Here is a 14621-nt window from a genome sequence, read left to right as displayed (position 1 = left end):
TACCAAGGATAGACTATGGATCACAGAATAAGGGAATAAGAAAGGAATAGCCATTAACTATAGCATGCTCTTTTTAAGGGTCAGATAATTTAAACTCTTTACATGCATTTTCTAATTTATCTTACAACAACCCTATGATGTAAGAATGAAGATTATCCCCATTTTACAGATAAAAACCTAAGGCTTAATACTTCAATAATTTACCAATGGTTATTATTAATAATAAGTGCTGGACCCAAGATTGAACCTCAGGTCTACCTAATTCAAAATGGATTGGGAGTAATATGCTTGAAAATAATAGTTGATAGTTTGAAGGTGGGTTATCTAAAGATGAAAAGAAAAAAGTGGAAAGAGATATGAGTGGGGGAGGGGTAGGCAGGAGGACCCAAGAAAGGGCTTTGTAAAGCAACTGATGGAGATAAAATACATTAATAGCCTTTAAGAGGACAGGGACTTCATTTTACTTGCTACTTTTACCAGTTCCTAGAGCAGTGCCTAGCCCATAGTGTGTACTAAATGAGTACTTGTTGAATAAATAGAGATGCAAGAAGGAAAAAGAAAAAAGAAAAACTTGATTAATGTAATGCAAAACAAGAAGGGGATGAATTTTGAGTTGGGGAAGTGATCAACTTAATCAAATATTCCAGAGAAGTCAAGACAAAGATTAAGAAAATACACCCTCAAATTTAAAACGAAGGCGCTATTAGTGACTTTGAAGAGAGTGCAGGATTCCTGTGACAATGAAATCCAGATGGCACAGTTTAAAGAGGGAACAGGTGGTGATTCAAGACAAGTGGCCAAGGTGGAACTTTCCTGGTGAAACTTAAGAGTAAGTGATAATGTCAAGAATGTGGTTTGCTGGGGGAACTGATGGCACCTGTTTCTTAATTAAATGTTGCCCTGCCTGGACTAGCTAATCCAGAATTTTTTTTATAGATTTTTATATTTTGATGGACATTGATTGCCTGAAATTTTGTCAAACTGTGTTTGCAAACCTATAAAGTTCACTTACATACTCGGGGCTAAGAAATAACTCCATTTATAAATATAGTGTGTAGAGAAAACTACCCTGTACAGTTTTTATTATATTATCTGTTCTTAAAATTCTATGAAAAGTTTTAGAATCACTCACAAAGTTTAGAAAAAGATAACCTTCCTTTTAAACGAAGATATCCAGTGACTTAAAAATGCTAAGATGTTTTGAGAACCCTTCTGAGAGAAAAAGCCAGAGCAAGTCAGCTACATGGGAGATGGAAGTTACTCAGGAAGATACTGTTTGGAAGCTGAAGTGCAGAGAAATGAGCGGGTTGAGCATTTACTCTATAATTCTTGTTAGGACTCAATAATAACAGACATAACAGGCCCCATTTGTTATTTATGGGCATAATAGAACTGAATGGCACTTTGGTCAGGGGATGGACTTGGGTACTAGATTACCTGTGTTCAAATCCCACCTCTACTTTCTCTCTCTCTTAGATATTTTGCAAGGACTAAATGAGTCAATGCATATAAAGTTTTTAGAATTGTGTTCAGCACACATTAGGTTTTGCATTACTCACATCTCTTGGATGTATGTATGTAATATATAATATGTATTTATATTATGCACTATACACTCTGTACATATCTCATATATTACAGTACAATTTACTATTGTATATAACTGCATATAATGAATGTACAAAGCCAAAATACAGGGTGTCCAAAAAATGTATATACACTTTAACAGCTGATAGCTCAATTTTGAAAATGAAATGTATCTTAATAAACACTACCTTTATAATTATTCAAAGTGTATTTACACATTTTTGGGACACCCTATATCTATAAATTCAGTAAACTGTCCTTAAGATTACGACTACTAGCTTTTTGTTAATAATCCTGGCATTACTGATCTATGCACATACTACTTTTTATTATCATGCATATACTTAAAATGTTGGATTCACTCTAGGAAAAAAGAAACCGTGCTATTTCTAGTCAGAAGAAAAATAAAAAGCCAATGCTTAATAGATGAAGTAAGTTCAAGAAAAAAGGTGGCTGGTTTCAAAAGATTTGAGACATGAAATGACTTGAAAAGTTCATTTGCCATTATCGTGTGGTCTGCGCTATCTTCCTGTAGACAAGGTCTTCCTACATTTACTATGCTGCTTGCATTTATTGATCATATGACTTGGGCTTAACTCTATCCAAGAAAAGATTGAACTGGCTCCTATCCCAGGCAAGGTCAAAGCTTCCAAGCATTAAATACCTTTTAACATAATACGGAGATTTAAACCCAAACAAAAAGTGGAAATTTGATTCACATAGTTCTTATTTTTTATGCTCCATACAAGTTGGAATGATTAGACTTGTGGATGTTAATTATTTTTCCATAACCTTAAATAAAAAAGGTTCAAAACATTTGTCATAGTCCTTTTCTAAGAATTGGGGAAATTGTGAACTCAGAAATAATTTTTTAATATTTTACAATAAGGAGATTTATAATTTAATGTTGTTTTTTTTTTAAAATGAAAGTAAGCTAGGGATAGGGCATTTGGTTTCAGAAACTTATGAAATGAAAGAAAAAAAATCTCATTTCCAGCTACTATGCATAGAAGAGAATTCAGAGAGGAAAATACCACAAGCTATTAATAATATCAAAGTAAAAAAATGTATATATAATCTAATTCTCATTGTCTATGTACTTGAAAAATTAAGTAGTCCTAGAAAAGTGCCTTTGGCTTCCACATTACATTTGAAAATATAACACTTTTCTAACCTTTGCAGACATCCTTTCTTGGCAGGGAATGATGGCGGTCAAAACTGCAATTGCATAAAAATTATCTATACTTGCAATTCTTACTCTGCCTAAAATAGTCCAATTTTATTGATTGGCCCATATCCCATATCATAGATATTTGAACTTTTCGTTTTCTTTTATTTTTATAAAGGTTTGCCTTGAGTTTCTGATCCTTCCTACAACTTCCACAAGAATCACAATGAGCAAAAATTTGCTAAATAAATCCAAAAGTATCACCAAACTTTATATCTACAAAGCACAATCTACTTGGAAGGATGAATTTCTAAGCACTTTTTATAGAATTGAAAGAATACCAATGATTTCTATAAAAATAGAAGAATAAAATGGATTATAGGGTGAAAGGGTGGCTTATAATCAGAGCATAAATCAATTTTACATAATTTTTTATAATAAACTATTCTAAGTCACTCATATAGGTTCAAACAGTGCTACTTTAGTCACCACTTAATAAGTAATTATCATGCTTGGCCCCTGTTAAGATCGCATAGTCTGCAATTGATTCCTTTGTTACAAAGTCTGTGTTCAATATCTAATAACTATATGTTTGGGGCAAGTTATTTTCCTAAAATACAAATAATGGGAGCATCTATTTCGTAGAGTTGTTGAAGAGTAAACATGTGACTACATATGAAGTTCTTAGAATATGACCTGGCAAAATATTAGTGATTAATACATTTTAACTACTGTGTTAATCAGCTCCTAAATGACATTGGGGGAATTCACACCATATTTGTTCTTACTAATGCCAAGCTATGTGAATATAATAATGGTTTTAAAACAAAATGTTCAACCTACAAAAAAATGCAGATATATCCAGCTAAAGTATCCATCTCCACATTAGACCATTACTACTTGTGAGAGGATTCATGATCATAAACGAAATAGATAAAACAAGGGAATGCACACCGAAGTCAAGAAGTTATCAAAGTCTTTCTCCCTTCTGCTCAGTTATCTCCCCCCTCACCATACTCTGCCATTATTTCCATTAAAACTAAATCTGGTAACCGCCCTGACTAGAAGAGGAATGAATGGCCATGGGGCCATTTCTACAGTGATAAAAATTTGCTTGTTACAGGCTGTACTAATTTCACTGCTAATCTGTTCAGGCTACAATGTTTTCCTAGGCCCAAATCTCAGAAGTTTAATCCAGATATTTAACATTTGTGGATTTAATATTTCAGATTTTATTTATTCAGGAACCCTGAAGCTCCATAAGATGCAAAATTCATCACTCCTCAGGGGTGTAAATTTAAATCATGCAATCCTGGTGAAACCAACATAGGAGTCAGCCACTGAACTAATGAACTGGATCCTCCAAGCCACTCCTTTATATAAATATGAAAAGCACATTTATTCAAGTTAATGAGTTATTATTCAAGTTTATGAGTTTGAGCTGTTCAAGATAATGAGTTAAGATTGGCTATTTTTCTTCCACCCTAAAAGGAGTGTGGCTCTGCAAATGGCCTATGCATCATTTGTATCTCAAAACATTTTGAACTAGAATAGAGTTGTGGTTGTACACGAATTAAAGGTCGTGGAATGATCAAAACTGTATTTGTAAGGTCTGCACCATGGCCACAAGGCGTATTGGTGATGGAGTGAAAAATATTCTAAAAGTGTGCATGTTAATCTAAAAACTTTAAAACTTATTTTATTTTTATATTCATATATATCATAGAGTCATTAGGAGTCTAAGAGGAGGGTCACAGTATTTTTAGTTAACTGTATTGTCCTAATCAAGCTATGTTACAGCTGAGCTAACAATAATTTAGGGGTCCTTCCAGGTCTTGGGCGGGACTGTGAGTAGTTACATACAGCATTACGTTAGCTCCACTACTCCACCCCAAGACAGTTTCTGGCCACTTTACATGCTCTGTGTAAGGTGGCACTATGTGCAGTGTTTACATGCCTGTGTGTGTGTAAAATGAACTGAAGCTTAAGTATGATTTTAAGATATCAGCAAGCACAGTAGGAAGGCTTAATGTCAAAGGATTTAAAAGGCTCTTCCTATAACAGTGATGGCGAAACTATGACACACGTGTCAGAGGTGACACGCGAACTCATTTTTTTGGTTGATTTTTCTTTGTTAAATGGCATTTAAATATATAAAACTTGTTTTTTAAAAGGCCATGAATCACTTGATTCAGTGACATCTTTCACTGAAGCCCAAAATGAAAAAACAGGTGAAACCAAACTTCTCTAGTAGGTGTCCTGGTAGCAATGTATAGACCTGTGCCTGCCACCTCTTCTCCTTGTGCTTTCTCCCCCACCTCCAGCTATATGCATGGTCTCTTTTTAGGGTAAAATTTTGTCCTAACAAAGGAAAAAAACAAACATTAAGCTAACTTAAACCACTAATCCTTACTGAAATCAGTAGAGAGAGAACACGGGTAGAGACTTTCCACCTTGACAATTGTGTGACATCTGACAAACTGTTTCTAAGATTCATTGCCCTGGCCAATCAAAGGAATTTAACAACAGGAAGACTAAATAAGTTAGGCTTACTTATGATGCACTACATAGAAGTGTTAATGTTACCATCAGCTGAACATTCATTCATTCATTCATTCATTCATTTCAGCACATACTTCTTGAGGACCTATGATGAGCCAGAAACTCTGCTGGGTCCCAGGAAATCAAAATAGAAAGGTACATACAGTGGAATACCACTTGGCCATAAAAAGAAGGGAATCTTGTCATTTGCAACAGCATGGATGGACCTTGAGGATATGATGCTCATAGAAATAAATCAGACAGAGAAAGACAAATATCTTATGATTTCACTTATTTGTGGAATCTAAAAAATAAAACAAACAAAACTCATAGATACGGAGGACAGATTAGCTGTCAGAGGGAAAGGGGTTTGCAGGGTGGGCAAAATGGATGGAAGTGGTCAACCATATGCTGATGAGTAGACATTGCAGTGATAACTTTGTACTATATACAAATATCGAATTACTGGGTTATACACCTGAAACTAATATAACGTTATGTACCAATTGTACTTCCATTAAAAAAAGGAAAATAAAAGATAAAAGGATACAAGTCTTGGCCTTGTAGAAGTATGAGGAAGTCATACAGGTTTGTTGGAGGGAACCAGGGAAGGCCTTCCAGGAGCATTTGCAGGAGCCCTATGAGGAAGTCATACAGGTTTGTTGGAGGGAACCAGGAAAGAGGAAATAGGGTCAGGGCTGGTTTAGGGGGAAAAGGGAAGAAAGTTGTTCCATCCTTTGAAGAAGCATTGCAGAGGCAGCCTGGCTTCTTGGGCTCTAGGGCCGTGGTTGGCAAACTGCGGCTCGCGAGCCACATGCGGCTCTTTGGCCCCTTGAGTGTGGCTCTTCCACAAATTACCACGTGCGGGTGCACACGTACAGCACGATTGAAACTTCGTGGCCCATGCGAGGGGCCAAAGAGCCGCACGTGGCTCGCGAGCCACAGTTTGCCGGCCACTGCTCTAGGGCATCTAGCTGACACTTTATATTGAAGAGCAGGGCTCTCCTCAAAGGTTTGTAAAACCCTGCTTCAAACAGACTGCCTCTATCACTACACGTCTACAGTATAATTATCTGTGTATTTGTCTGTCTTCGCCACACACTGGGAACTGTTTGTTCTGTATTATGTCCCTAGTCAGTGTATTTGCTAGTATTTGACTGGCAAATGAACAACATACACTTAATATGTATTGAATGAAGGAACGGATTGATGATTTAACGGATAAATAGGGAGAAAGAGTATATAGAAGAGAAATGACAGCAGGAAGATAATGGTTTCTTACTTCAAAGTTTACTTTGGATCCTGTTCAACATACTGATGATTCCTACCCTCCAACCCACTCTTTTAGGTAAATACGAAAAGCAAATCCTTTTGTGTTTAAGATAGAATGTGTTTCTCTCACCCCAGCAGAAGCAGTGATTCTGGAAATGTGTCCCTAGCCCCCTCTGCACAGTGTCTGGACTGTGGATGACGTGTGCCATCTGGGTCCTTGGGACTCCTTCCCGGCACTTGAAGTATATATGACTTCAACATGCAATCTGAATAAGGCAAGCATTTATAAGCAATGGGACATTCTAGGAATGAGAAAGAATAAATAAGAAAACTTTGTGTAAAAGAGGGATGGTAGGTGTGGGACTTGGGGGAGGTCTGTACAATAGATTTTCATACTTTATGGACCTGGGAAACAGAGTATTTTTTTGAGAGAAAAGAGCTCAGGCATATATATTTTCAGTTTAACAAGCTCACAAATCAATCTGATTATTCAGCAATTCAACTAGGTTCTGTTTTACATCTCATAAACAAACACTTCTGGTTTTACCTTTTTGGGTTCTGGCATATTATTAATATAAATAGTGTAGATTCCACTTTTATTAAAACCAGCTTGATATACATCTGCACAGTCTCTAAATGGTTCCTCTTTTTTTCCTCCCTTTAGTAAAACTGCAAAAAAAAAAAGATTGCAATATATGAATAAAAGTATCAGTACCATTAGTACCCAAATGGACTTCAAGTATAACTAAGCAAGTCTTCATTTCCTCCAAACAAATGTCAATATTGCATTTAATGAAAAATTTATCATAAAGACAATACTAGATTTTGAGGTGACTTACAAAATTACAAAGCTTAAGAAAAAAACCTGCAGAGCAATTTTCAACTGAATACTTTTTAAATATTTTGCTTAATTTTTTAAATCTTGTTTTTCTCTAAAGGTTCTCCAGAACATCAAGTCAACTGGCATGATTATGTAATACCTCTAATCAGTAACAATTATGTCAATATTCCTGCAAAATTTCTAAAAAGTTCTTACCTACATTTCATAGGAAAGTTTTTTAAAGTGCGGAAGCATTTTTTGGAGGACAAAGAGATGAAGATAACAAATTCAAACATAAAAATACAGTATGGAGACTTAAAACACTAAACGTAGGCAGGACTGTTCTTTCCATGGCTTTAAAATTGAAGAAGTTCTAGAATTTTTAAATTAAAAAAGACAATCCCCCAAATAATTATATTCAGAAAGTAGAAAAGAATCTCTGACCTAATTTAACTATCTAGAAAGACGAGGAAACTGAACTTTGTTCTTTATTCAATGCCCTATAGTTAAACTATTAGGTAGATAATACACACAAAAATGAAAGTAAGGTTTGAAATTAAATGATATAGGGGAAGAGTTCCAAAAAAGCTGTAAATCCAGTGGAAAATAAATTTAATTGGAGATAGTCTTTACTGAGAACTTTATTTTATTTACTAAGCTTCATCCATTAAGTTCTTATTAATGAGATCAAGCTATGAAAATTACTCATATTTAATAGTATTTAGCTGTGGGTGGTATATTTATAAAATATTTATGATGTAGTATTTCCTAATAAATATATATTATTTTAGTAATTGGTTTCATTAAACCTTTTCTAGAAGATTAATAAGTTTATCATCTTGTTATAATTGTGTTATTTAATAAATATTTACTTTTAGTCACTGAGTTGCAATGGTCTTTTATAATAAAAATAGAAAAGGTAAACTATGAATCAGTGCTTTTAAATTCTTTGTCAGTCTAAAATACTAGCCTGATTTAAACTTAAGATGCACGATGTTACTAATTTATAGGCAATTAAAAATAAACAGTCTAATCTTGGTAGAAAGAAGGACTATCTCAATATAAATATTTCAAATTTTCAGAAATACCTATATTTCAAGAAAATGAAATATCCATATCAGACATGTTGCCATAACAAAAATTTAGAATTATTTAACAGTATCATGGTTTTTTTCTATAGCTCATGTCTGCACTAGTGGTTTTACCTACTTGTATTAATAATTACATTTAAATACCACCATTACAATTGCAATATAAACACAGAATAAGTAATCACAGGATTGCAGGTTCATATGATAATGAAGAGGTACTGTACAGAATATATGCAAATAGCACCAGAAAAATAAATACTTACTCAAAAGCCATCTGAAATATCATTGGGCATGTCAATAAATTATATAAAGGTGTTGTCATTGTCAAAAACATCAATGCAATTCACTTGTGCTTGCCTATTTTCAGCTAATGGACTGTTATTTTCCACAAAAAAATGTTTTAAGTTCTAAATGCTTGATTTTCTTTTGTTGAAATGTGGAAATAACCAAATTAGATACCAAAAAAAAAGTTGAAAAGAAATACCAACTAAATTTATGATCTCTTAAGAGGATGAACAACACAGGAAGATGTGGTCAACAGAAAATCAATGACAAACCCATTTTTCTTTTTGGGGTGAAAGATAGTGTAGGTCATTTATCTAAGGAGAAAATGCTTCTTCTCATTGCATATACCACTTCCTGCCCTCCCTTAGTTAGTTATCTAGGGAGAGTACATTCCCTTCCCACTCTTCTGCCACCTCCCTCCCCTTTTCTTTTCCTCTTCAGGAAGGTGTGGGTAAAGAGGCTGTTGTGTGGGAAGAGGGAAGCTATTTCATACACATTTTAAATAACCGAGAAAAATTGTTATTATCTTGTTTTTCTGCAAACTAATTATATACAAATGATGTCCAAACCATGAATGTTATCATTGTTATGAATGTTTACAACTGGAAAAATGGCTTTAGGATTCTACTATAAAAGGTACAAGTAGTTCTATGATTATACTAAGGATTCATTGCTATGGCAACATATCTAATACAGATATTTGATTTTCTTGAAATGTAATTTGGTATTTTTGAAAAACTGAAACACTTGCAGTCTTCCCGGAAGAAACAGTCCTTTCCTTCTAAGAAAATTAGATTGCTTGTTTTTAATTAGAGTATTAAAAGATTTTAGAGTATTAAAACATTTAAAATCAACTTAAAAGCTTCATTCACAGCTTACTTTTGATATTTGTATTATATAATGTGGTTTGAAAAGGGCTCCTTCTGTAAGAGTAGACTGACCTTCAGAGTTTTTCTTTCTATTTTGATCTATAAAGTGGGGTGGTAATATATATTTCTGAGGCACGAGTATGAGTTATGTAACAGAGCCAAGTGATTGAATTACAGTAAGTACTCAAGAAATGTAGTTATTATTGTTGTTATTATGGTATTATAATATTATGGTATTAAATTATTATTAATAATAGCATTACATTATTATTTTCTCTTATGGAAGGATACTAGCAAGCTATGGAAAGCCAGCCAGTCTAGTTAATGGAGTGGTGGATCCTGTTGTTTCCTACCCTCAAATACAAATATTATAGCTGACTAAATGCAGGGCAATTACAATTGACTGGTTACTGGTAGGATTAGAACTGGACTCTCCCTGTTAAAGTTGGCTAATTGGTGTATTTTATTCATTGACTACATCAGGTCATACCATCATTGCTTAAGTCTAAAAAAACCCATAAAACCCAGTTAATCTAATCTTGCTGTATACTGTAAGCTTTATCTGAATAGTTAACACTTAAGGATTATTTCAGATGAAATGATATAGGAGGTATATACCAATGTTGATTATAGAGGTTTTAATCTCATAATTTAAATTTGCAAGACTAATTATTTTCTTCGTTAAGTACCAGAGAGTTCTGAAATTCAGTGTTATGATTAGCTATTGTTAAGACTGGACACATAATAAACATTTTCAAACATAGAAAGACAAGAACAAAGATGAATTCACTGAAGATTACAAGTGTCAGAGTTATGGATAAATTTTTGTAGGATATCTTGAAATTAAAAAAGATGGAAGATGTAAAAAGAAAAAAATAAATAACATAAATGGAGCCACTTTAAAGTGGAGCCGAGCTGCCATCCCAGAGGAACTGCCTTGCAAGTCTTACTTCTCCAACCTTTGGAATGTTAAAACAGGGCAAAATAACCTGTGGACTGGGCCTACAGTAACAGTGTGTCCCAAACACCTGTTTGTAAAGATACCAGGAAGTCAGATACTAGGACTACTGGACTGATGGCTACCCAGGCTGAAAATTGAAAACACTGTTTAGAATTAGCATCACTACGTTAGCTTATCTGCACCAATAGAAAGGCCCTCCTTCTATTGATATAATTCCCCTTCCCTTTCTCATAAGTTCTCTTTGCTTTGTCTTCTAATCAGAACACTGCTGGGTTTCTGCCTGAACCAATGCTTCCCAAAGAGCTGTTCTTTCTTGATTTCAAATAAATGCTTGTTGCCTCTCACTTTGGCCTTTTACTTTGAGGTTAACAAAGAATGTCTGGAGGAATGCATGGTAATGACAAAAGGTAGATAGGGGAAACCTGATGGAAGAGGATGAAAGAAGCACCAACTGGACAGAACTGGGGAGAGTGATCTGGAGACCTGATAGAGGGTTCAGCTATCTGTCAACGTGGTTAGACTTCTTTGTAATAATAAACCGGTTTAAAAGCAGGCATTAAAAAATAGATTTTTGAGCAGGGCCTGCAGACTGAAGGGTCCCGGGTTTGATTCTGGTCAAGGGCACATGCCCAGGTTGCAGGCTAAATCCCAGTAGGGGGCGTGCAATAGGCAGCTAATTAATGATTCTCTGTCATCATTGATGTTTCTCTCTCTTCCTCTCCCTTCCTTTCTGAAATCAATAAAAATATATTTTTAAAAAATAGATCTTTGCATCTAAAAGTTCCTTCTTTGACCACATACTCATTGTTTCCTCTCCCATTCTTTAATGCTTCATGACTTCGTCTTTTCTCTAAGTGGAGTCTAGATCCCATCATTACTACCAGTCCCTTCCTAGCCTCCATTTTCTTTTTTCCTAACTTTGATCTCAGCTTTAGAAAGTAAACAACAGTTGAGAAGAGATAACATCTGAACGAATAAGGCATGTAGAAGAGCATATCTGAACTACATTTCAAGTGCCTGGTGTGCCAATTCAAAGACTTTACCTACACCACTATCAGCAAGTAAAATCATTCTTTTCATTTAGTCTTATCTGAACAACAAAAATGTTCCCGATCTAAAGACACAAACAGGTGCATGTCTGTCTTTCACCAGCCAACATTCAGTCAATATGCAACCGGAGACCCTGACTCCAGCAGCTATTGACTTTATCAGGCTCTTCCTTTCGTTTGTCCAAACAGTTTCAATCCAGATGGCATATCTGCCACCAGGCTGACTTCAGGGAAGAACCATGAAAGTTGAGGCAGAGGGTCACTTCAATTCAGATGAACCCTCAAGAGAAAACTTCCTGGAATGTAGAATTGATAGTTATGAGTCTCAGCAGACCTAGTAGAAAACACAGATGGCGATTAGCCTTGCTATCAGAGACAATGTAAAAAGCCAAAGCCCTTGAATCCTACTCATTTCCTAATAAGCTGCTATAAAGAAATTGATTCTTCAAGCATTCCTTTTAAATCTTAGATGTGGCTCATCATTCATATCTCTCCAGTATTTAGCAAACATCAGAGTGAATGTGGATCAAGTTGCTGGTTTAAGGATAATAATCTTTGTAGTACTTTTTGGCCATCATCATCAAGGAGATTGTAGTACTAGGAATTGCCATAAATTTGTGATTTTCAATAGGACAGGTCACTGAAGTTCACTGAGCATATGGATGAAAAAACCCTGGCATATCTGACTATATGAAAACAATCAAATGATTCATTAGATTCTGTACACTTGAGACAGGTGTGCAGGCATTTCATGGAAAGCCCACTTAAAGAAACTTCCTAGAATCTTAATTTGTTTGAAAGGACTTTTAGAAGTGGAAGAAGGTAATCCCTTATACTTCAAGGCTGTGGGACGATTAAAGGAAGGTTTGCAGGCAATATTCAATATTTCAATATTTTGTGAACATGTGTTAAGGTGAGAGAGACTTAGCAATGATTTAATAAATACATAGCACATATATACATAGCAACACACATACATAAAACCTTTATGATTCTAAATTAAAAATTTCAAAGTTGATATTTTATCTCATATAAAACACTCGAAGATCATTTACTTGCTGCATTACTATTTAAAATTTTTTTTTATAAAAAAGGGCTGTTTACTCTCATTTAAATTACTTATGTGTAACTATTTTGTGGACAATCTGTCAGCTCTTAATTACCCATCATCTCCTTGGTGGAGCTATGAGCATGAGCTTAATAAAATCAACTAGCATTAACTGAACACTAATTATGTATACTCAACTCTGATTTCATGTGCTAAGTATGTTTCATATGCTTCATTTCATTTAATCCTTATAAACACTTTTGAGGTAGGTTTGTAAATACATTGCTTTATAAACAAGGAAACTGGGGCTCAGAGATACTACCTAACTTCACAAACACTTGTAAGGAACTCTTTAACTATGAAGCTGAGAATCTTAACTACTTCTTACTCACTTCTGGACTAAAGTCAAACTCAAATAGATCTTCAGTGAGACATCTGTCACAGAGTCCCCAGTGATACTTATCTCCACTGACAATGTCACACCAAGGGTCTTGAGTGAATTAGGACAGGTCTCAATTCTGAATGATTACAGGCTCTTGACATGGAAGCAGGCAATATGGGAGGAGTGACAGGAGGCAGATATGACAAGGAAGAAGATACTAGTAAATGTTGAAATGAGGGTAGAAGAGAGCCACACATAGCAGAATTATCTGAGAGAGGGGAACTCTCAGCAGAAATGTAAAACAGAACTTCAAAAGCTAACAGAGGGTTATAAAGTAAAAGGCCCTTGAGAAGCCATACCGAATTTCATCATGTCCATTCCTTACAAGTTATGCCAACCAGGATTTAATAATTCCTATATATTATTTTCACAAGGCTAGTTATTTGATTTCCCAGCTTCTGGACTAGTTAGAAGTACACATTTAGAAGAAGGGCTGGTGTGGGGAGGAGAGAGTAGGCATGTGTGTGTGTGCATCTGTGAGTGTGTGTTGGTGTTCATCTGCTAGAATCAGGCATGAAAATGAAAAACAATTCATGGTAAAAGCTTTTTTGTATGTATGAGGAAAAGACAGTAAAGCTTTAAAAGTAAGCAAAAATAAGAAAGTATAACAGTTTGGGAAAGATTACATACTTTTTCAAAGGCATCATGGTATTATGATACATATTGATTCATGCTGATGATAATGAATTTTAAAAATTGTAAAGCTTTAATTTTATTCAATCTTCTCTTCTTGGAGGAAAAAGTGAAGAGAGAATAAAAGCAATGCAAAAAAAAATTTACCATCACAATGCTTTTTAATTTTCTTAAAATTTTACTGCTTAAAAAGATACATTGTAATTATATGGACAATAAATTAATCATTATGTATAATACATAAATATGTATAAGTACATACATAAATATCATAATATTGAGACATATGCATAAGGTACATAAACTGTTAAATCTATGTGGACATGCAAACCACCCTATGGCAGACATAGGTGGATTACTAATATAATGGTACCTTTTTTTATTGTAGAATAATGAAACAGCAAGTAATTCTATATGTACTTTAGTTTGATTAGTGTATTTAAATAAATTTTCTAATGCTTCTCTAATGTGAAATTACGCATACATATAACTGAACATGTAGTCAATGTGCATTACATTTAAAGCAACTAGTATTTTTAAAAAAATGACTGACAGCTGAAAATGGATTTGCAGGCAACCTTTGTTTAATCCAGTAATCATTCATTTTTCACAAAATATATTTCCATGTTTTCCCTTTGGGCACCCAGATGGGCAGTTAGGAGTGCTACATGACCTTGCCATTTGTTCAGAAGGTCATTTCAGGTGTTTCATGTGTGTTAATTTCTCATGTAATGTTTTTTAACATGACTGGAATATACTGATTTTTAACAAAAGATTTCCTATGCATGTGGGAAAGCTTAAAACATAATATACATGTTTTGTGCCTTATTATGAGACAAATTGATTTCAGCAAGA

General features: G+C 34.5%; 1 protein-coding gene across 6 annotated transcripts in view; it reads right to left on the bottom strand.

Moving 5' to 3' along the window:
* Positions 1–14621, bottom strand: part of ANGPT1 (angiopoietin 1) — a 242976-nt gene that overhangs the window by 53083 nt on the left and 175272 nt on the right. For all 6 annotated transcript variants that reach the window (XM_014541985.1, XM_005869066.2, XM_014541986.1 and 3 more), the window contains exon 5: positions 7116–7237. In XM_014541985.1, coding sequence (XP_014397471.1) covers positions 7116–7237 — 122 coding nt within the window. The remainder of the gene's footprint in view (positions 1–7115; positions 7238–14621) is intronic.

The sequence above is a fragment of the Myotis brandtii genome, unplaced genomic scaffold, assembly GCF_000412655.1.
Source record: "Myotis brandtii unplaced genomic scaffold, ASM41265v1 scaffold285, whole genome shotgun sequence".
Taxonomy (NCBI): Eukaryota; Metazoa; Chordata; class Mammalia; order Chiroptera; family Vespertilionidae; genus Myotis; species Myotis brandtii.
This window is presented reverse-complemented; position numbering and strand designations above follow the sequence as displayed.